Source organism: Cyprinodon tularosa, unplaced genomic scaffold (assembly GCF_016077235.1).
Source record: "Cyprinodon tularosa strain WSP-4 unplaced genomic scaffold, ASM1607723v1 ctg42, whole genome shotgun sequence".
Lineage (NCBI taxonomy): Eukaryota > Metazoa > Chordata > Actinopteri > Cyprinodontiformes > Cyprinodontidae > Cyprinodon > Cyprinodon tularosa.
The window spans coordinates 1,805,739-1,830,205 of NW_024039141.1; the positions used below are offsets into that span (position 1 = coordinate 1,805,739).

General features: G+C 37.4%; 3 protein-coding genes across 3 annotated transcripts; 1 reads left to right on the forward strand and 2 right to left on the reverse strand.

The window, feature by feature from the left end:
- The first annotated feature begins 1,241 nt into the window (after positions 1–1,241).
- LOC119792519 (putative fibroblast growth factor 1) lies at positions 1,242–8,062 on the forward strand. Its single transcript, XM_038299182.1, has 3 exons — positions 1,242–1,500; positions 7,398–7,501; positions 7,592–8,062. Exons 1-3 carry the CDS (start codon positions 1,257–1,259, stop codon positions 7,790–7,792), a joined length of 549 nt encoding a protein of 182 aa, XP_038155110.1. The 5' UTR covers positions 1,242–1,256; the 3' UTR covers positions 7,793–8,062.
- A 2,714-nt stretch (positions 8,063–10,776) lies between these two features.
- Positions 10,777–17,470, reverse strand: ndfip1 (Nedd4 family interacting protein 1). The gene is made up of 8 exons (XM_038299125.1): positions 17,269–17,470; positions 15,440–15,533; positions 13,271–13,410; positions 13,097–13,184; positions 12,828–12,952; positions 12,672–12,738; positions 12,452–12,560; positions 10,777–11,405 (listed from the first exon to the last, which is right to left on the reverse strand). The coding sequence occupies exons 1-7, from the start codon at positions 17,302–17,304 to the stop codon at positions 12,454–12,456; spliced, it is 657 nt and encodes a 218-aa protein (XP_038155053.1). The 5' UTR covers positions 17,305–17,470; the 3' UTR covers positions 10,777–11,405; positions 12,452–12,453.
- Positions 17,471–17,737: 267 nt separating this feature from the next.
- Positions 17,738–21,012, reverse strand: gnpda1 (glucosamine-6-phosphate deaminase 1). Its single transcript, XM_038299124.1, has 7 exons — positions 20,901–21,012; positions 20,526–20,653; positions 18,938–19,039; positions 18,684–18,866; positions 18,405–18,589; positions 18,131–18,305; positions 17,738–17,992 (listed from the first exon to the last, which is right to left on the reverse strand). Exons 2-7 carry the CDS (start codon positions 20,647–20,649, stop codon positions 17,931–17,933), a joined length of 831 nt encoding a protein of 276 aa, XP_038155052.1. The 5' UTR covers positions 20,650–20,653; positions 20,901–21,012; the 3' UTR covers positions 17,738–17,930.
- Between the last annotated feature and the right edge of the window lie 3,455 nt (positions 21,013–24,467).

Genomic DNA, 24,467 nt, shown 5'->3' on the forward strand with positions numbered 1-24,467 from the left:
ATTAGTCAAACACATCTCACTTTAATGTTACTTTAGGACCAAAAGCTGCATTGTGAAAAGGAAATTAAATTATAAACGGTTAGCAGAGGTTTGGCCTAGTCAAAGTCCAGATCTAAATAGCTCAGAAAGTGGAACCAGATGTTGGACAAATTTCCAAAGAGTTATTTGACCAAGATGAAAGAGCAAAACCATCCCTAAAAGACAACAAAGACACTTAAACTATAACTAGAAGTAATAGCAATATCCTGTTGTTTATCAGCATTTTCTCATAACTGAATGGATATACCTACTTTTTGAGGGGTATAAGCTTATAATGGATGAAAAGCAGCTTTTCTGGTTTTCTATTAAATTTTTAAGGCGCTATTGTTGGGTAATCCATTGCACATAATTGTGATAAAATAAGCCAAAGGTCTTGGTGGTAAAATGACAGAACAAGGAAGCATTTAGGGAGTAAATACAAAACCACTAAGGCTGCGACTTATAACTAGTTTGCTAATTAAATCTATTAATAATCTGATGGCAAAAGGTTCCTTCAAGGAGATTTTACACATAATTTAAACCAAGTGAAGCTAAAACTGCCCTATGAGCACTTTTGGATAGAGCGTACAAATGGACATCTTGAATGCACAATGGATTTTTTTTTTTTTTTTTTTACAATATTGATATAATCACTGATTTTAGTGGGTTGGTTTTTGAGCTAAAAGCATGTTTTACGGTCTATACTTAAAATAGTTTAATTTACAATTATTTCAGTAATCGATTAATCTTATAAATTGTTTAAAATCCCTGAAAGTGTATTTATGAATGAAACGTTTTTTGATCTCAATTAGACTCGAACACAAATCGGGCCTGTGCATTAATTAGGGTATTGAATTAGCTGTTATTTAATGCAATTAGTATATGATTTTATTTTATTATTCCTCCATGAATAAGATTCGTTTTTATAGTAAGCTATAGATTTCAGTTCAGGAAAAAAAAATGTGTTTATTGATGGAGAAATATGAGGAATAAAGTTGTTAAAGATGTTGATGAAAACATCTGGAGTAAACATCTGTCCATCACTGCCTTTGGTGGATGTGCAAACTCTATTTGACCTGACTGTAGATTTAACACACAGTATTGTTTACTGCAGTCAGTGAATATGGGGGATAAAACACATTTATAAGTTATAAATGAATTTATACTGTGGTTGTTTACCATCATGGGGAGTTTTAACCTTTGATCCACAGCGATGGCTGCAAGGATCGGGAGCGCGCATGCTGCCCGTCTCCTCGTTCATGACATCAGACCACCGCAGGACGCAGACATTCCGCCCACCGGTGATGAGCCACCTGCTGCGCCCCGGGATTATCCCAGCCGAGGATCGGGTTATGGACGGCGGCCCCACGCTGCGGGACTACCGGCGGCAGATCCGGCTGTACTGCATGAACGGCGGATACCACCTCCAGATCCTCCCCGATGGGACGGTGTGGGGCCAGAGGAATGAGCGAGACATCCACAGTGAGTGAGGCTCCTGCTGCAGGCAGGCAGCACACTGCGCATTTTACATCCAGGTCAGGTCTGCAACATGACGCCTTCACTTCCTTTGGTGGTGCGTCAGTCTGAGTAAACATTTACAGCAGGCAAAACATTAAAAAAATGTATATTCTAAGGGAGATATATAAAAAGAGCTAGAATCACATTCAGGTTTGCCAGATAAGAGACCAAAACCTCCTTAATTAGATCCATATAAATCCAGGATACCTCTGGGCATCAGCAAAGGTTGCTTTAAGAAGTTATGGAGTGAATTTTGTTTCTTTTTTGGTGGGAAATAAAAGCATGTTTTGTAAGTGGATATTTGACATAAAAAATCTAGAAATGAAACGTAAACATTCATCCATCTTCACTTACAGGTCCTTCTTAAAATATTAGCATATTGATACAGTTCCTTATTTTGGAATTTTGGGTTTTCATGAGCTGTATATCAAAATAATCCATATTTAAAAAAAGAAAAATAAAAGACCTGAAATATTTCAGTTAGTGTGCAATGAATCTAAAATATATGCATGTTCAAATTGTATCATTATATTATGGATAATAATGAACTTTATCACAATATGCTAATAATTTGAGATGGACCTGTATTCCATCAGGGCCGTGTTGGGGCCAGGAGTCTCCGGCAGTCTCAGGGCAAGATGCGGGTTACAACCTGGTGAGGTCACCCGTCTGTCGCAGCACAGATACGCAACCATGCACACACATGCTTGCACATAAGAAACATTTAGAGATGCCAATTAACCTAACAGTGATGTTGTTGGACTGTGGGAGGAAGCCGGAGAAAACATGCAGAAAGATGGGAATTGAACCCAGAACCTTTTTTAATGCAGGGCAACATTGCTACCCACTGCTCACGTCGCAAGCCATTTGAAAACCATTTTAATCAAAAAGGTTTCACTGAAACTTTGCTGTTTTTTTTTTCCTTTTTGTCTAAATTTGTTTTCAAAATATAGATTTTGTAATTTTTAAAATATAAACTTCAAATAATTAAAATCTGTAAAAAAAAAAATGAACTTGAAAAAAATAAAATATGAAAGAGAAAATTAAAAACAAAATCTGGTCAAAATGCAAAGTTACTCACAAAATCTTTTTTTTTTTATAAAACAATTTTTTTCTCTTTCCATTTACAAAACGTTATTTTCTTGCAACGATAATGGAACAAAATGCACTCCATAAGTTTTCATTGTAATCTTCTCTAAAACCACAATTACACAATGCTTTGTAGACATTTAAGGTAAGAACTCCTTAATGTTTAAGAAACTCCATAATTTGGGTTTTGTAACAGTTTGAAACAAAGTTATTTTTGTTTCTGGCTCCTGATCCTTAAAACCAGTTTGCATTTGAATAGTAAATGGTTGTTATGGGAACTCTGTGACCCCATTATACTGCTTTAAGATGTCGGTTTCCAGGGATATGGTTAAAACAAATGTTCCACCTAGTTGGCTGTATACGACCCACTAAGTCATGGATTCGCAGTTAATTGTTTCAACATTCTCTGATCGACTTAAACAACTTTTATTGTCATTTTGTAAACACATAGTGTATACAAATTGTTTTTTTTTTTGTACAGCATTCAGACAGTGAATAAACAGCAATGAAATTACCATTTAAACCTGAACTTAAAAAGTAAAATCTAGAATGAAGTAATGCTTACACAATTATTCTAATGGGATTCATAGAAATGTTGAATAATTCTTGGTTTAAAGGATGTATTTTTCTGAAATTATCAGTGCTTATCCCACTTTTAAAAAATGTGATTTTAAATATTTTAACTCATCTTTCATAACATTTCTAGGTATACATCACATCTCCACAGAGAAACTTCCACAGGGTCTTGTAATCCTTTAAAGGGCTCTTAGACAAAACATTTCCTCCCTTTTTCTGACCTTCTTTCATCGGTTCTACTTATTTTTAGATATTTCTTTTGGCCGGACATTTTCCAGTCTGTTTATGTCCTCTGCTGGTTTAACAATGACTTAAACCAACGTCTGCACAGAGCTGAGAACGACACAGAGAAGCCATTTTTGAATTGGATCTTTCGTCTCAAAGTCAAAATATTTTTTTTTTATTTTTTTTTTTTGCTGCATCTAACTTAAAAAAAAAACATTTTACAGAAAAGCTGGTAAATATTTTTTCCCTCTGGGAGATACCCAAGGCATAAAGGTTGATCATTAGAAAAAGCTCCTATAGGAGTTGCTTTGGTTGAGGATCTTCCTCTTTGGGTGATGACCCAAATTTCATGACCACAGGTGAAGGGAAGGTAGAAACTGGACCGACCGGTAAATCCAGAGCCTCGCCTGTCAGCTCAGCTCTCTCTTCACCAATACAGAGTTAAAAAGGAAACCAGACACTGACACTGAACCGAGGGGCAGAGTTGCAGTTTCAGCTTTCCAGCATCTATAACCCAGAATTGAAGGTCATTCCAAAGAAATCACACAAGCGACCTCATCCAGATGCAGGTGCACAAGTAAACAACAGAAGAACAGATTCTGGGGACCCAGAGGGGAAGGGAGCCATGAACGGTTCTCCATGGAGTTAAACAGCAGCTTCCAAACTCCAGGTTGCTCAACCGTGACCTTTCCTAATTCAAAAAGACTGGATAACTTTAGAAACTTATTATTCTGCTATTTAAGTTACAGTTTCCACGACTCATACAGCTGAAGGGCAGCTGTAAGAAAAAAATCCAATTGAAGAAGGATTGTTGTGTAATACGATGTAAAGTACTTGTATCCCTTAAATATGTATACATTTTATTAAAATACCACCATCAATTGTGTTTTATTTTGATGAATATATCGGCTCTAGTAGTGCTTCACTGGGAAGACACAAGAAAACGTTAAGGTGCTTTTGAATCAATGCATCAGCCGGCTGATATTTTTGACTGATTTTAATTCAATTCAATTCAGTTTATTTATATAGCGCCAAATTCACAACACATGTCATCTCAAGGCACTTTACAGTTCAACCAGATCATACAGTCAAATTGATACAAAGTTTTCTATCTAAGGAAAACCAGTTGATTGCATCGACTCAAATACAATCCCTCACACTAAGCATGCTTGTAGCGACAGTGGAGAGGAAAAACTCCCTTTTAACAGGAAGAAACCTCCAGCAGAACCAGGCTCAGTGTGAGCGGCCATCTGCCGAGGCCGACTGGGGTTCAAGGAGACAGAAGCAGAGATACAGAAAGTAGCTGTAAAAGGCGGCCCCGTCCAGGAAACACACAGCCAGGCAGACAAGCTCCAAGGCAGCTCCCATGCCAGAGGACGAAGAGAGCACATCCAGCCAGTCACGGTCAGAGAAACAGGACCACACTGGAAAACAGGCCGATCTCCAACATCTATAAACAAGGGTGTTGATGGAAGCAGCACAGCTGATGTTTCTTTCCAGGATGACGTCACAGCCAAACAGGAACAGTTTTAGCATTTGTCAATTTATTAATTAACATAATATGAGGAGCGTGCGTTTTCCCTCCTTCCATTTGCTATCCATTGTTAAAGTTGTTTAAATTGAGACTTGTGTAATACTTGTTATCATTGCTTCATTTCTAAGGTTGTCACAATACTAAAACTTCAAACTCTGTATCAATCCCCCAGGAAAATACTTGATACCATTTTTGGCAATATTAAAATAAAACCTGCCAAATAATTTAAGATACAAGAAACTCATTAACATGAAAAACTCACATTTTTCAATCTCAAAATGGAAAAACAATATTTTAAGGCTCTTATTCCTTTAATGTGCAAATAATCTAAAAGTCTAAAATTAGTGACAGAAGAAATATGCAATCAACACTGTAGTGTCCATACCACCATGGGCGTAGGTTTGGACCGACCTACTTGTCCCTACCAACAATTAGATGTGAATAACATGTTTATAATTTACATTACAGCTTTGTTGCAGCAGTAGAGGAGTTCTGGATGGAGAATATTGACAAACGAAAACAGTTTTTATCTAAAATGTAAAATGTTTATATATTTATTTTACAATTTTGTTATAATTCCTGCTGTAAGTGGGTCGCTCTGTGAGCTAAAGACATGTTTTAGAGCCTCTATACTCCAATTAACAATTAATCGATTACTAAATTTGTTTACATTTCAATAATCAATTATTCCGATGAATTGTTTCAGAGCAAGATAAAATACATAATATGGGTTAAACAGAATAACTACAGCCTAGATGACTTCTAGAGTGAAATTAATATTCTTAATGCACAGTGTTAGTTCCAGTGCTCATGTAAATACATTTATTTGGTGCCCCTTGAATCTATTATTTTGCTTCGTTTTATGATACAGAGAGAATATTTAAAAGATAAGAGTAGGTTTTACCTCTGTTTACCTCAGCACAATTGTATATCTTCCAAAGAAAAAACAGGATAAATCCACATATAACAGACAGATTTAGACCATATTTTGTTAAATAGGCACAGATTTACTTTCTGTCTTAGTCGCTGGTAATTTCAAATGCAAACCTTTTTCAAAGTGGAAAAAAGTCATAATTCCTCATTCATCAGAGCCGGTGATGCTTCAAACATTGATAAACAGCATCTAGTGTGTGTAGCACTTATAAAATTTGTATAAATGTAGCAAGAAATGCTGCTTTTCTCTTTAAACAAAATAGACCCTGATTTTCTCGTCAAGCATAAAAAAAAAAAAATGAGCACGCATATTTTTGCATAGAACCAATGGCATCAGACAAATAGTGTCCCTACCAAAGTGGAAATCAAACCTACGCCCTTGCATACCACGCAAAACTTGTATTGCATCCAGAAAAAGCAATAAGGCCTTAACACACTGGCTGCTTACGACTTTTTAATCTCTGATCCGATTTTTTTCCATGTCGCACTGACTGCATATAGAGAAGCTCCGACTGGGGTGAGCAGATCTGCGTAGATTTTTCTCAATCCTGTCTCTGTGCTTTACACCAATTTCCCCACAAGAAAATGCAGCATCTCAATCCAGATCAGACAGAGAATGTTCATAAGCTAATATTAAAAACATGAGATCTACATCTAAAGAAAAGAAAAACACAGCAAAAAACACCATGAGACGGTTTATATTCTGACTGAGGCAGAGAGATGATTCTCAGAGAGAGATCTAAGAAGTTTATCCAAGTTTGTCTTTTTTCTTCATAAAGAGGTGAGATACGCTGCACTTACTTGCTTTGTTTGCCCCTTGTGATTTTGTTTTCTGTGAAGCTCTAAGAGTATCACTACTTTATCCCTTTTTGTCCTTTTGAACTCCCATCATGGGTAAATTATAATTTTTTATTGTTTCATTTATTGTTTTTGTGACTCCTGAACTGACTCTTTCCCCGTGCAATTAACAGATTTTATTTTGTATTTTCCCCCAAAGCGGGTGTGTTTTACTTTGTAACCGCATCTCCTTTCCAGTCAGACCCATTCTTCTGGATCGGACGCAAAATCATATTCGGTCGTATTCTGGCCTTTAGAGTACCAATATCTTTGAAAACCCTGTTTTTATCATTTAATAGAGAAAGAAAAAGCATTATTGGCTGTAAGAATTGGCCCCAAACGGCAGCAGCATGGATCAGGGATCAGTTAGACTAATAATTGGTGTCGGTATTGGCTTAAAAAAAACACCTGTATCGGTCTCTGGTGATTTAATAGTGGTGAGGATTCCAACATAAAATATCTCGCTCCATGCCCTTTTATTCTTCGATCAATGAAAATGTTGCGTTTAAATACCATAAATATGACTGCTTAAATCAGTAACTGATGCTCTAAAGTGATGAAAGGTTAAAAGTTAATTAATTAGTTTTGTAAATTCAGTGATGACGGTAGCCTTCACCATAGAAACCAGCTCCTATAGGTCTGACTATTGAGCTTCTTCCCCTTTCAGCTGTGGTGAAGCTCCAAGCTGTGGACAGAGGCGTGGTCTTTATCCAGGGAACAGCAGCAGAGCGATACCTGGCTATGAGTGCTGAAGGACGTCTGTATGCCTCAGTGAGTATCTCCACCAGATCCTGTTTTACATCAGTTGGTTGTCAAATTATTCAGCAGAGATCCTTCTTTAAACGTTTTATCTTCTTTTAGCCCACAGTAACCGATGAGTGCTTCTTCCTGGAGAAGCTGGAGGAGAATCACTACAACACATATCAGTCTCAGAGATACCAGCACAGCAGCTGGTACGTCGGCTTGAAGAAAAACGGCAGAACCAAACTGGGTCCGAGGACCCACATCGGACAGAAGGCCATCTTCTTCATTCCCAGACAGCTGGAAATTTCCCAGGATTAAAGAGGCCGAGGCATCTAAGCCATTAACCTGTCTGATGAGATTGGATGAAGGGGAGGGGGCTGCAGGATGTTTTGCTCATAGGCATGAAGCTGCATCAGTGCAAAAGTGCTGCATCTTTCACCTTCTTTAGTGTCAAGTAACACGTCCGAGCTAGCTTTAGTTAGTAGCTAACATATAGTTCATTTAAAACCAAACCTGTTTCCCCTCAAAACTTTAAATACCAGAGAAAACCAATTAATAAAAAGGATTTTATTTCTGCGTCACACAAAGAAGGAAGACTCAAAGTCTTTGAAATCCAAAAGAAGCTGGTTATTTGAAAGTTGAGTGGAAGGAAAAAAAGTGCCCGATCCGTCCCGGAAGCACGATCCATACCACTAGCTCATTTGCGCATGCGAAGCAATATATAAATCGAGGTCTTCTTTGATTTGAGTTTGTTAAAAACGACCTAAATAATATTCTTTCCCTCCCCAAAATTAGTAAGTGTACGAAATTGTGTTAAAGGTTTCATGTTTTTTTTTAAACCGAGAACAAAAATGCCTTAAAATCCTGTTACATTGAGCAGTCTGATGGCAGTGGGGAAGAAGCCGTTTTGGAACCTGCTGGTCCTGCATTGAATGCTGGGAAGCCTCTTCCCAGAGGGCAGCAGGGAGAACAGTCCATGGTGTGGGTGTGATGGATCATTGATGTTACGGGCTCAGGACACACAGTGCTGGAGTGAAATGTCTTTAATGGAGGGAAGAGGATCCCTGATGATCCCGTCTGCTGTTCTCTTTACTCTTCTTACCGTCTTCCAGTCTGCGGTGCTCTAGCTCACATGCCACACAGTGAGACAGCTGGTCAGAACGCTCTCCATGGTGCTTGTGTAGAAGGTCGTGAGGATAGGAGGGGGCAGGTAGGCTCTCCTCATCCCCTTTCTTACTACTAGTGGTTCCTAGAATTTCTAAAAGTAGAATGGGAGGCAGGTCTTTTCATCATCAGGCTCCTCTCCTATGAAACCAACTTCCAGTTTTAGAGACTCACACTGAGCCTGGTTCTGCTGGAGGTTTCTTCCTGTTAAAAGGGAGTTTTTCCTCTCCACTGTCGCTACAAGCATGCTTAGTGTGAGGGTCAATGAGTCGATGCAATCAACTGGTTTTCCTTAGATAGAAAACTTTGAATTAATTCGACTGTATGATCTGGAGGGCTGTAAAGTGCCTTGAGAGGTGTTGTGAATTGGCACTATTTAAACTGAAGTATATGAACAGGAAGTACATGCGCTTCTGTGCCCTTTTAACCACTAAGGTGGTGTTTAGTCCAGATGAGGCTGTTTGTAATATGCACTCCCAGAAAAAGTCATAAAACATTTTTAAAGATGTATTACTATTCTTTAGAGAGGTAAGGATCGAAATATGTAATTGTAGTACCATAATTACATTATTTATGGAAACCCGCGTGTATATCTGACTGTGCATGCACAAATGAGCTGATAGTTCAGATCGTGCTCCCAGGACGGATTAGGTAGTGACAGGGAGGGGGAAAAAAATTTTTCAAGTCTTTAGTAGGAGGGGGTTACAGATCAAGACATGACCAAAGACTATTCTCTTTTCCGCTGCGCTTTGACCAGAACCCACAACCTGGAGGTCATTTCAGGGCTGTGAAAAAAGGAAAGGGCTATATTGCTGCTTTTGTTTAATCTGGAAAAAACTATCACAGCACTACAGTGAACTGCTAGTATCAGTGTCAAGTCTTCCCGGTCAGCACAGATGTGCTGTTTAAGGTCATCCGCTGGTTGTTGTCTAGCATGTTTTTTTGTTGCTTTTTTACGGCACTAGTAGCTCATTTTTTCGACAGTAGGCTGACAGGAAAGTGGGCACGAGAGAGGGGGAGAAACATACGGCAAAGGACCACAGGTCAGATTCGAACCCGCGTCGGCCGTGCTAACCACTGCGCCGCCTGCACGCCCATGTTGTCTTAGCATGTTTTATCAAGCTTCCAACATCAGACCAGCAGCAAAGAAATTACTGCTTCCTTCTCCTTTAAACTTTAGAGGTCTATGGAGGATTATTAAGAGAATGATGAAAAGAAACAAGGAAATCAATGCTGTGATTCATACCGAAGGAGCCACAGCCAAGTATTTAATGCATGTACTTCCTGTATTACAATCCTTTTAAAATGCTCTTTTTAATATTCAGAATCTAACTTGACAGAACATTAAATACTTGAGCTATTAACAAATCTAACATGCACGTTTCATTTAGGCTGAGCTTCCCTGAGCTGCTCATGTCGAACTGCAGGAGAAACAGGGCTCTGTAGGACTGGGAAAAATTACAAAAGGATTCCTGTAAATGAAACATGAATCACACTGGGAGCATATCTGTTTCAGCTGCTTCATACGATATAACAAAGCTGCAGATTAAAATCCTTTAAAAAAAAAAGCCTCAAGTGTTCAGAATCTTACAGAAAATGACTCAGAAGACACGTTGAAATTGACATTTATTTAACATTATATGATCTCTGTACAGTTACATAACATGACCCCAAGGTTTCAGTTCTACATCACATAGAAACAAGCATAACTGGTTTGTAATCAAAGCCATGGCAGAATCTGAAGTTAATGATTCAAACTGTTCGCTGTGGGCTGGGTGTAAAGACGGAAGAATGCTCCGGGTTCTTCTGTCAACATTTACAGAAAATAGAATAAACCCATTGACATAATTAATACCAACTTCTAACAAGTAATTAAAGCTGGGGAAGAAAACAGTTGTCATTTAAATCTAAAGGTTAGATCCCACCTGGAGGAGGAATTTGAGCTATTTTTATGCTTATTAATGAGATACAGCTGTGAGAACTGAATCATTGAAAGCTGAAATCCAAACTTTTTATTCGTCTCAGAGCTTTTTCATCAGCCGACTCATTTAAAAATCCAGCCTTGTCAATGGAACAGCTCAAAGATTCACTTTTGTTTGGTTGAAGTGAAAATAGTGGCTGCGTTTTTTTCCCCCCAGCGTCTAGATAAGCTAAATTCTGCTTCCAGGTTCGGATCATTTTACATAATTTACCCCACAGTAATCGTTAGGAAATATCTGACAAGCAGAGGTCATTCTGGTATGTTTGGATTGCAAATTACAAGCAGGTTCTGGGTTTCGTCTCATGAAGATGTCTGGAAATATGAGGACAACACCGCCCCTTTGTGGCTGAATGAGGATCGGCACATTTAAAGCCTACTGAGTAAAACTCAAACATTCACCCGATCCTTTGATATCAGCGATTGATAAATGGTGCTGTGCCATGCTATGTTCAGTCCATGGATGATACAAGATTGGGCTGGCAGTAGATGCATGCTTTTATGCTTCCATCAAATGATATCATATAAGGCAATACTCTTACATTACAGACGGATGTAAATAGCACTTAACATTAGCCACTAACGAATACCTAAAAGGGACTATTACTGCTTACCATGTCCATTATTAAAATGCTTAACAAAAGAAAAACACGATAGATATATTTCCTGAATATGTTACCATCTTGAGGTTGTCCTCTTTAGGGTGGGGTCGTCTGGCCAATTTCTGATTAAAGTCTCTCCGTGTGACTCTGAAACACCTTTTCACTCCTTTCACCACCTTTTTTCCTCCTGCCATTAGAAGAGAAAGGAAATGGCAATGGCTACTAAACACATGGATAAAACAACTGTTTGTGTGCTAAGTTTTATTGGTGGCTAACAGCAAATGGCTAACAGTTCCAGCTGCATTGATGGCTACCCTGATTAAAAATCCTCCTTTCTTTGTCACCTTATAAAATAACAAAGATCAGATCACCTGGTAAAACAGAGAAATGTTTGAACAGCAGGACTGCAGGTAACAGTGGAACCTATTTCATTGAGTATAAACATCAGCAGATTTTATTGCTTCTGAAATTAAATCCCAATTTCCACTACCCTCTGAAAACCGATCTGTGCCGAGTTTGGACCGAGCTTGGATCAGTTAACTGTGCCGAGCACAACCTTTACACGCCATGCTAGCAGGGTTACTCGCCTCCTAGTGACAATCTACGGTACTACTGCTCTCTAGAGGTAAACAAGCAAATCAACATGGCAGCGTCCCTAACGTTTAGAAAGTTTGGGTATAACTTTGATATTTTGTTGTTTGAGGAGAGTCAGGTGAAGGAGGCAGTCTTTGGTGAATTTACTTGACAGAGTCAGCTTTTGGGAAGTGGATTGGTCAAACAGTAGTCTAATCAGGGCTTACAGATGCAGGAAACAACAGACGTTGAGGTTCATCACACTGCTAAGCAGAATCATCGCTAGAAAACATGTGGCAAGATAGGGAAGCTAGTATTTCTATGAATGTCTGAAATTTCATGATTAAAGAGGCTGACGGTAAGGAGATGACACGATCTGCTCATGTGCTCTCTGTTATCTGAGAGCCGTGCCAGAACGTAACCGTACCGAGCCCTAATGTTGAACTAGTATCAGTTTAGCGCAGTTTGATTGTGTCTGGCTTGTCTGGTTCAGTTGTCCGTGCATTTAAACACTCAGATATCTCAGTTACCGTGCTTGGACTGATCTCTGCACGGCTTCAAAAGGGTAGTGTAAATGGGGCTTAAGTTGCTGTGATAAAAAAAAAGTTGCCATTCAAACCAGGAAGGTAACGGCAGCAAATTTGCAGTAAATCAACACACCTCTAATAGATGAAAAGCACCCTTGTTCTGGGAAGGTTGGCGTAGGTGGGATCAACCAGTTTGCGCACTCTGGAGTAGTTAACAAAGCCTCTGATAAACAGCAGGAAACCTGAAATCCACAAATGAACCATTATCACCAATGAGTCTGAACTTTTATTCAAATTAAATTCATTTCTACTACAACAACCAAAAAAATAAATAAATGATCCATCTCACTCACCCAGAGCCAGGAACACCCACCACAACCAGTACTGTCCATCAAAATATCCCGGGAAATAGGTGGAAAACTGCAGAAACAGGAAGTTAGCTGGGTTAAGGAGCTGCTAGCTAAACTAAAATGTATTAAAATGGCCGATCATAAAGACAGCTGTCTTACCCTGACGATAAGGACCCATTTGATGAGAGACAGGCCGAAGCCAGAGATGGCTCCGTAACGCCCGGCCGCCGACGTGGTCAAACAGAACGACAAAAAGAAACCGATCCAGTTGAAGAGGAATGCCACTGGTGAGAAAACAATCTTTAAAATCAAGGATGTGAAGGAGAAAAAATCTGCTCACACACACAATCTAATGAATCCCGCTTTATTAAACAGAACAGTACCTCCCCAGTCTACATCGGTTTGCCAAAAGAAAACTCTAAGCTTACTGAAGAAAGTGAGCATAAAGATCCCATCGTTTCCTATCCGCAGCTGGTCGGCGTCCTCAAAGTCATCTCTGGCCACAAAATCGTCTTCCTGCAACAACAGAAGGACATCCATTCCTATCATTCTTTGCTTACGTCTGCTTTCCTCTGAGATTCAATAGAGAAAAGGAGACATACGGAGACTCTGCCGGTGACCAGGGGGACGGCCGCCTCGGCTTTGCTTCTCTCAGCCTCATCATAGGAAGGTAAAGTCGTGGCAACGTTGTACGACGGCGGGTTGGGGAATCTTCCTCCATCTTCCTTGTATTCGAAGAACGCTATGAAGAAAGAAAGAAAAAAAAAAGAAAGTTAAAATGTATTCTTGCTTTCTGAATCTTCTGCCAATGCATCAGATGTACAACTGTACTCACACATAAATAAAACATCTTTAAAAAGACAAATTAAGTCACCATAGCCATATTAATGTTTTTATTGTTACACATTTTATGTCATAAGGCAAATAAAACTAAATACATTGTAAAGAAGAAACATGTGCAGAGGAGCTATAATAGCTTTAATACTTCTGTTCCACCAGTAGATGGCGCAGTTATGCTGCCACATAAAGCAGCTAAAGGAAGAAGGGGAAAAGCAGAGTACATGTGATGAAGAAGAAAAAAAGGCACTGGTGTGAAATCTGATACCTGTCCCTGCTAATATGGGCTCCATGTCATATAATAGTCCAAATAAAGAGATAAATAAGAAACAACAACTTGATCACATTAAATAAATGTAATAAAGATTTACATTCATTACTGATCTCCATCCATAATTAATAGATCAGCAGCAACAAATATATTCTCAACTTCTTTGAAGACTTTACAGTAATTATTTGTAAAGATAACAAGATTAACAAAAGTCTGACATTTAGCAGGATGGCTTCAAAGAAATGTGCAAAAATGTGCATGGATTGGCCTACAACCACCGAAAACAATATATATTTATAAGAAAGAAAGAAAAAAGGAACTGCAAAAGCAGCAGAGGTATAAAAGATCCAGCTCAGCTGTTGGCAGGAATTATCTACTGGAACCATAAACTGACCCTGATCTGACAGAAACCTGTGGGAAAAGGAAGGAAAGAGGAACAACCTTTGGGAGCATAGAGGGGCTGCTGTCTGCGCTGTTAGCTTTTTGGAACCTCCTCCGGGGTTCTGTTAGCTTACTCCCATTCTTGGCTGGGGGATCATTAATCCATGGCTACGGCAGCAGTAACATCTTGCCAGGGAGAAAAGATTTTTCTGGCTAAATTTCTATTTTTTATAACGTGGTGTGTTTATTGTTTTTAGATTAGAAGTCAGAGCCCATTCTGTCTGTAGATTTTTTTTCTAAATTACAGGCAACCTAAAAAAATTATCTTGTTTTGGGACATCATTCACAATATAAGAGGTTTATTTAATTAGAACTAAGGTCATGGTAAAGCTAACGTGAAAACAGCATTCTGCTGTTTTGTTCTATACTTATAGTTTGGACGGTAGATGAAGGGCAAAGAAAATATTGTATAAAATAGAATCCCCATCCGAAGAGGAAGAATTACTGATAAACCAGCGATTTTCAAGGACTAGCTGCTGACACACGCACAAATCTGCTTTCACTTCGCTCTACAAACGAAAGCAGCAGCTGACTGTTCAAAACCCTGACCTGGGTGGAATGATTTACCACCGGAAGAGCAGCATTAGCAGCCGACGCCTCCATTAACGCTCATATGCTCTCCCCGTATAAAAGCCTCAGACTTTCATCTGGGTTGCCTGGCTCTCATCCAGGAGTCGTCTTCCTTTGTGCCGCTCAAACACTAACTGCACCAGTTCAGATCGTTGAACTCATCCAGGAAGAACCCTGGGCTGCACCCACTTATGAAACACACTGGTTGACCTTTACCCTCTTAAGATGCGAGATTAGAAACGCGAAACCAGGTCGGCTGCAATTACCTCTTCTTTTGAAATATATTATCTAGGGTCAAGAAGATGCTAAACTACATTCACATTTCTAAGTCTGCCTTACATCTATGCTCCTGTTTCTACATTTACATTAAACTAATAAATATTCCCTCTTTATTTGAAACATTCACATAATTATTGTTTTTTTAACAAATTTATAGAATCGAGATTAGAATAGTTTGTAGCTTAATTTAGAGTTTTGAGTCATGGTTGAGCTTTAAGCACTTTGCAAAAATTATAGACATTATTCGCTTGGAGAGACAGTTTTTTTTTTTGTTTGATGTGATGAGTTATCACACAGTGGCATCAACAGGATTGAGACAATAAAAAGGGTGTTGACTGAGAGTTTGAGAGGGCAACATCAAGGCTTTTCTGACCTGCATTAGCTGCAGCAACGCTGCTGTAGGGTGGTGGTGCATCCGGCACAGGGGTCTCCTGGGAAGGCTGGGCCGGATCCTCCTCATTCACCAGCTGTTGATTCAAAAGAATAAATAGTTTAGTCTTAAAAGAACAAGCCATAATGCTAATGGATTTTTTTTTCTTTGTAGAATCTGAGAAAAGAAATGCCACCATGCTATTCCTTTCTAATGTGATCATATTTAGTGTAAAAAGCATTTTTTCCCTCTCATTCAGTCATATTGATCACAGTCATCTAAAGATAATCCTTCACTTTAAGCCACAGAAGAAAATTGTCTTGTTATGAGTCAATGTCACTTCCTGGTTCTTTTATTTTGAGGAACATTTCAAACCAAAAATTACTTGTGACAGTAGGAAACAAAAACAAAATATTGAAAACTACTGTCTAGGAATTTATATACCACCAAAAGATTTTAAATCATGATGTTTTAAGGCATAAATTGTGATCACTGAAAAAGAAGTTATAATAAGCCTTTGTTGTTTTGCTAACAGGATGTATGGTTAAACTGCAACATGCAGGGCATCAACTGAAAAGTCAAGAAACCTTGGTTGTGTGTCTTGTTTTTTTTAAGTCGTGACAACAAGAAATAGTAAAGATGATCAGATCTTATACACACATGCTAAAGCAGTTTGTTGGGTTTATTTCCCTGGATTCTGTTCTTTTTTTTTTTTTTTTTTTTACTGAACCAATATATCAAAGCATCTACAGGAACAATATGGTAAACAGATAATTAACTCATGAACCTTTTAATACTCATTTTACCAGAGACATTTATCTAGTCAGGTCTGAAACAATTAACCAGTTTAACTTTTTGCTGAGATGATCATTTGCTAATCGGTAACTTTAGTATATTGACTAAAATAAGGATAAAAGAACAACCAAATAGGTAAAAAAAAATTTATATATAAAAAAATTATATATATATATATATATTTTTTTTTTTTTTTTTTTTGTCAACATCTGTCAAGATTTCCAAGCTATCATAGCTTTAACCTCAAATGGTTCAAATTCAGAAAAAAAATAATCTGTCAAGCAGAGTTTGCAATCATAAAATCAACCGATTTATCCACTATGCAGGGAAATAATTGTTGCTAATTTATTTGATTGATAAAATAGCTGCTGCTTTAGTTCTAGTGTTGAAATGCAACATGCATTAATCTAACTAAAAGATAAAGGTAGCAAATACATGCTAAAATAAACATTAATAGAGTGGATCTGTCGGTTAAAATGTCACGATAGCACTAAATTTATATTCTGCATAATAGATCAAGTGCTCTAAATGAAGACATGAGAGCTTAAAAGCTGATTAGATCGAATATAACTCAGATCGGCCTAATATAAAACTACCTACAGAGAATATTAAGCTAGAAGAAGTTATTTATTTTCCGTTTTTATACATACAGTCCACATTGACTTGTCTTTTAGATCTAAAAGTATTCAATTTCTCATATAAATATCATCCGATTAGATTAGCTAAGTTTTCTTATCCATATTATGAGGTTCCCCTGAAGTTAACGTTGCACTCAGAACTACATTAACGTTCAGGAAATCAGACGTTAGAGTAGTAATTTGTGCAAGCTTAAAACAAGCTAGCTAGCTCAATTGTCCAGTTATAGTTACATAATCCAGTCTGAACTGGTGTAGTTGTCTTACAATACTGACAGACTATGTAGCGTCACATTGGGCCTCCGCCCGTAAACAAACGCTCGTTCGCTTGAGCCTCTTGTTTGGCTCTCTGACAGCTAACTGTTAGCATCGCTTTAGCAAAGCCAGCAACCTGTTACCTACCTCCTGGTATCTGACGTTACTGTTTTGTTCCGCCATCGTGAAAGATGAACTAAACGATTTAAACCTCCCCCTCTGATGTAAGGCTGTGATAAAAACCCAGAATAAAATGACTCTTGCCGACGATAAAGCAGAATTGTGAGATTTCCTCCTCCTAGTCGGCCATCTCCTCTCTTCCTTCTCAGAGCGAGAAACTGGTTCTGACGTTGCGTTCAAGGGTTGTCGGAAATGTTAGCTCCAAGATCGTCGTTATGATACGATTCTGAACATTTGGCTAAAAAAGCTTAAAATTATGTACACAAAATAGTAAAGGACGAGATCTTTAAAACTGTAAGTCATCAAAGAGTTTGTGTTTTGAATGTATTTAACAGTTTTCTTTCCTCCGAACCAGATATATCCGAGGAGCACTGAAATGCAACACAAGCCATATCGTCATGTGATATGCAGATGGAAAACCAAGCCACAAGACATATGTAAATCAAGCCTATTATTAAAAAGAAAAAGTTTGAGGCTGCATGGACGAATATAAAAACCTGACAGCCTACACTGCACCAATAGAAATAGTGTAAATGTTCACAACTATCTCTAGATGGAGATAGAGGATGAGGAATGATTGGAGTGTATTTTCATATATTTGGCTCATTTCTTATTAATAAGAGGTCTCTTCAGTTCTTCTTCGGTTGTGATGTAGGTGCTTCCACCAGTCTGTTGTGCACATGCATCATCCCTGCAAAAACAAATAAAATTAAGCAGATTTTGAAAAAAACATTTCAAAGAATCTGTTTTCTGTTCTACCAAAAGCCGTAATTGGCCCTAATCTAGAGTTCATGCATGACAGGCTAAGTACAATATGGTTTAGTCGTACCTTGGAAGTACTTCACAGTCTTGACCCGCAGCTCCAGGGTGGCATCTTCGTCACATACAAAAACAGTCTGCGGGTGCTGCTGGAAGGCAGACACCGTCCACATGTGATTGACGCCTTCCTCTATTGCTTTGTACAAAGCAAACGCCTTGTGTGCTCCGGTGATAAGAATCATGACCTTAGAGATTAGAAATCAATGCATTGTTTGGAATCACAGGATTTAATCACCGATCATTGACAGAACCACTGAGAGGTTCTTCAAACAGGGGCTCCTAACCTCTTTTGCATCCATGACGGTGCCAACTCCCACCGTCAGCGCCATGGTGGGCACTTTTGAGAGATCTCCGTCAAAGAATCTAGCGTTAGCCATGATTGTGTCCTTCGCTAGTGTTTTCACTCTGGTTCTGGAAACCAGGCTGGAACCCGGCTCATTGAAAGCGATGTGGCCATCAGGTCCAATCCCTGCAATACATGAAGCTTTGTTTAATTTTGATCTTTCTTACACTATTAAACAAGGGATGAGAGTATTTTACTATCAATGCGGTTCTTTCCTGACCTCCCACAAAAAGCTCAATCCCTCCAGCCTGTTTTATCTTTTCCTCAAAGGAGTTGCACTCTGCTTCAAGGTTGGCAGCATTTCCATCTAGAATGTGGGTGTTCTCTGCTCTTATATCGATGTGCTTGAAGAAGTTGTTCCACATGAAGGAGTGATAGCTCTCAGGGTGATCTCTAGGAAGTCCTAAAACACAAGTTCATGAAGAGAAAACTGCACCCAAAGCATTCCCTAAAGCTGAGATAACTATCACCTACCGACATATTCGTCCATGTTGAAGGTTTTCACAAACTCAAAGGAGATTTCGCCATTTTTGTGGTATTCAATCAGCTTCTTGTAACATCCTAAAGGAGTGCTGCCTGAGGAGTGGAAAGAATTTATCAAACTACCAAATTAAAAAAGTAGAAAGATGCATTCTTAATGTTTTTAAAGGTCTGGATACTTTTCAGTCTATGCTGCAATGTGATATATTAAAAAACTGAGTCCCTTAAACATTGCAATCGGCTTCATCAAGCTGTTTTTGCCGTAGTGACATTAGTTCATTAGCTTTTCATCCTTTTCTGTCTGCTTTATAAACAGCTTTGGATTTTCTATAATAATTTAAAGCTCTTTCCTTTCCAACATTATGTCACAACCACAAATTTCAATTTCTTTATCACAAAATAGTGCTTTAATTTTGAATCAGAATCAGAAATACTTTATTATTCCTTTGCAAGAAATTATTTTCTTGCTGAGCAAGGATTTACAGAAGACAGAAAAATTAGATTGTAAGTAATATAGAGCAAAATAAAATAAAGTATAAGACAGAATAAAATAGGTAAAATTACAACCCATACAGTATAATTACACCCTTCCCATATAAAAAGTGTAAAATAAGACATAAAAATAAAATAAGGATAAGAGTAAAATAAGATAAGGATAAGACTCTTGAAGATAGGGGATAAACACATACAGTTTTAGGATTGCATTTTTCCTTATAAATAAAACTCAGAAAAGACTGGTGGGCTTTTACATTAGGCCCACTTTACTCCAATAACCCTAAATAAATTCCAGAGCAAACTACCATCATTAGAGCCCATCTAATTAGTAAAAGAAATCCTCCAGCCCAGCTGGAGTTAACCTCAGTATAAAACACAGAGGGACATAGATTTTCTAGATAAGCATTAATAAACAGCCTCATGACAAAAAAAAAAAAAAAAAACAGCAGAAAAGTCAAGAGGAGTTGATGTTTATCATCTGTGATCAACTAGATGCAAAACACCACGTTGGCAGAAAGCTTTTTTATGCCCTAAACACTGCATTCCCATGTCCAAAGCATGGTGGTGGCAGCATCATACTAAGGGGGTTGTTTTAACTATTAATAATATTACCTTTCCCTTTTTCAAATATGTGCTTTTTGTGTTGAAATACTACATAAAGCCCAACAAACACGTGGAGTTTGTGGTTGTAATGTAAAAAAAATAGTGGAAAGACTCAAGAGTTTTGAATTTAATTGATTTTTATTATCTCAAGTTGCCCTAACAAGTTTAATAACATCCGTTTTCAATAAAACGGCCCTTCCATTACATACGGAGTTTACATCAATACACATTTTTATGTTTGTTTGTTTTTTAACAAATTTCCAGGTCTGTTGACTAAACAAATAATGTGCATAGTTGTATCTCTATACTTTTTGTGCAATGGAAAATATTTTTTTTATTATTATTTTTTTATCCATCATTGCATTTTGATGCAAATGTACCAAAAACGTTTTAAATGACTCTGAGGCAACATCACTCTGACCAATATAAAACTTCAATATTTGGACTTTAATAAGGAAAACAAAGACTGCTTCCTTCCTCCTACCTGTGGGGAGTCCTAATGTGAAGAACTTATTGGGTCCAGGTTGGAAGTTCAGTATCTTGTTTCTTATGTACTTGGCAGCCCACTCGCTTGCCTGGTCGTAGTCATTCAGTATGATCAGCTTCATCGTGCTGGTGGACAAAACAGCCACAGTGGGAATAAGTTGCAGCTCTGCAAAGCAAACACTCCTAAATCAGACTTTAGACTCATCAAGAAAATCCCATCATTCAACAGCATGCTGCTTCATTCAAATTAAATATTTAAAGGAGTGGGAATTTTTGGATCGGACCAATAATTCCAATTAATAACAGTAAATGGAAAATAGGTGTTGTTATTATCCATACATGCATTATTAAGAATGAAAACGGTCTATTTTACCTCGGTATTCAGCTGTCAGTCCGGAGAACCAGAACGAAGGGAGCCCGGAAGGATCATGTGACCTGCTCAGAGGAGCGGTTTGTACTATGGCAGGCCATTTTGACATTTATTAGCTGACTGAATATATATTCCGGATGTCTCAAATGCATTTCTTCCTAGTCAAAATAAACATGTCAGATATATAAACATTCCTCCTATCAAAAAAAAACAAAAAACATTACTTTACATTTAATAGTTCAAAAGACGTCATGTTTCCCATTTATGTGTATTGGGCTTTTACTTCCAGATATCTAAAATAACATTCTTCGTATCTAAAATGAATTGTGACTAGGATGAATTCTAATTAGATCTCCATAATAGACTTACTGCTAGTCAAAATTACTATTTCGGATATCAAAAATGAATATAACATTACAGATATCTAGAAATACAATTCTTTACATCTAAAATATATTTATGGTTGTACAAATATAATTACAGATATCAACTACTTATTTTATGAATAGTTAAATTAGAATTTCAGATATCTCAATTTTAATAGCGTCATTCTAAAATTTAGTTTTAGATACTTAAAAACATATTTTGACTAACGTTCAAAAAAGAAATGGGGCGCCGTTTTAACATAAAGTAGGCAGGCTGACTAGTCACATTTCTATTATAGATAGCAATAAAGCATTCTCCCTAGTCACAATTGCCTGCCACAGCCTCCAGACTAAGCAGCCTCTTAAAGCTGAAGCGTCGACATTTACAACCTTCGCTTTTCGGCATTTTTGAAATATTATGTTAAATATTATGTCAATAAACAAATAAATAAAAGAAACTCTTGTCGTTATACACATATACACAGCTACAGAAGTATTCACACCCCTGGAGCCATTTCATATTTTGTCATGTTACAACCGCAAACATAAATCTGTTTTTAAGCCATTGCTTTAATCTATACCATTCTATTCAGCTTTCCTATATATATATATATATATATATATATATATATATATATATATATATATATATATATATATATATATATATATATATATATATATATATATATATATATATATATATATATATATATATATATATATATACTGTCATATGAAAAAGTTTGGGCACCCCTATTAATCTTAAATATTTTTTTCTATAAGTTGGGTGTTTGCAACAGCTATTTCAGTTTGATATATCTAATAACTGATGGACACAGTAATATTTCAGTATTGAATTCAGGTTTAATTGAAATAACAGAAAATGTAAAGCATGTATTAAACAATAATTTGACAAGAGTAAAAATATGGGCACTTCAGCAAAAAAGAAAAGTTAATATTTAGTAGAACCTGTTTTTGCAAAAACTACAGCCTCTAGTCGCTTCCTGTAGCTTTTAATGAGTTCCTGGATCCTAGATAAAGGGATTTTTGACCATTCTTCTTTGTAAAACGATTCCAGTTTAGTGAAGTTTGATGGTCACCGAGCATGGACAGCCTGCTTCAGATCATCCCACAGATGTTCAATGATATTCAGGTCTGGGGATTGGGATGGCCATTCAAGAACATTGGAAATTTTCCTCTAGAGTAGATTTGAAACGGTGCTTTGGATCATTGTCTTGCTGAAATATCCATCCCCAGCATAACTTTAACTTCGTAGCTGGTTCTTGAACATTATTCTCAAGAATCTGCTTATTATGAGTGGAATCCATGTGAACCTCTACTTTAAAAAGATTCCCAGTGCCAGCATTTGCAATGCAGGCACCAAAGCATGATGGGACCTCCACCACATTTTACAGTGGGTACCAAGTGTTTTTCTTGGAACGCTGTGTTTTTTTTACCGCCATGCATAACGCCTTTTTTTATGACCAAACAACTCAATCTTTGTTTCATCAGTCCACAGGACCTTATTCCAAAATAAAGCTGGCTTATTCAAATGTTCTTTTGCATATCTCAAGTGAATATGTTTGTGGCGTGCTTGCAGATAAGGGTCCTGTCGCATCATTCTCTCATACAGCGCTGAATTGTTGAACGATGCACAATGATACCATCTGCAGCAAGATGATGCTGCAGGTCTTTGGAGGTGGTCTGTGGGTCATTCTTGAATATTCTCACCATTCTTCTTCTCTGTCTCTCTGATATTTTTCTTGGCCTCCCACTTCCGTGCTAACAAGGACTGTCCCTGTGGTCTTCCATTTCCTTACTACCGTATGTTCCTCACAGTTTAAATATCTGAGACAAGTTTTGTATCCTTCCCCTGAACAACTATGTTGAACAATATTTGTTTTCAGGTCATTTAAGAGTTTTTTTGAGGTCCCCATTATGAATCCTCAGAGGAGATTTAAACAGGAGAATAACTTGCAACTGGCTGCCTTAAATACATTTTCTCATGATTGGATACACCTGACTATGAAGTCCAAATCTTAATGAAGTTACCAAACCAATTTTGTTTTTCAGTAAGTCATTAAAATTTAGTTCAGGGTATTCAATCAATAAAATGATTAGGGTACCCACATTTTCGCACCTGTGAAGTTTTTTTTATGCATATTGCACATCTGTTAGTCCAATACACCTTAATACAATACTGAAATGTTACTGTGTCTGTCAGTTATTAGATATATAAAACTGAAATAGCTGTTGCAAACACCCAACTTTTAGAAATAAAAATAAATAAGATTGATAGGGATGCCCAAACTTTTTCATATGACTGTATATCTATATCTATAGATATATTCCGTTTTTTTTTTCACATGAAATAATTCTCAAAATTTCAGAAAAAGAGAAGCTTAGAAATAATTTGAAAACATAACATCGCTAAAATATTAAAAAGATCAAGTTTGAAAAACGAAAAAGAAGTTATTCTTTAAATCTTTTTTAATTAAGCTTTTCCAAACTTTTTTTTCTTTATCCACCAACAAAAACCTGTTCTTTGCTTGCAACAGCATTGTGACAAAATTTAAAAGTCCAGTTATATCTAGTTTGTTGCAAACTCACACTTTTAACCAATATACTTTTGAACATTATCTTTAACACATACAAGTTTATTTATGGCAATCTGCTAAGATGTCCTTCCATATTCTGTAAGCTTTTAATCTAAAATTTTAATCAACCCTTTCCCTGCTATAGTATATTCCCACACCATTATACAGCCATCACCATGTTTCATAGTGGCTCTGAGGCATATTAGGATTATTTTTATGATTCATGCTTGTTAAAACCCTAATATTACCTTCCTGTTACGTGTTAAGGCTTTCCAAAGCGGTTTATCTAATTAGGACTGTTCCGTTCTTTATTATGTACATAAAGGTTTGGGAATGAAATGAGAGCAAAGATAGAGTGGATAATTCTTAACAGCGGACTCTGTGTGCATTCTGAATGGCCTTTTTCTGGAACACAGTGTAATATTGTGATATGACTGAGGCCATTGAGGCCTCGTTGTACAAATGTGTGTGACTTAACGATGTGGAAGCCTGTGTGTATAAAATGCTTCATTAACTGGTATTTGGTCCAACTTTTCTCAATATCAAGCCTGCTGGTAAACGCAGCCATCTGTAACACGAGCGGTTTCTCTGGTCTGAGTACAATT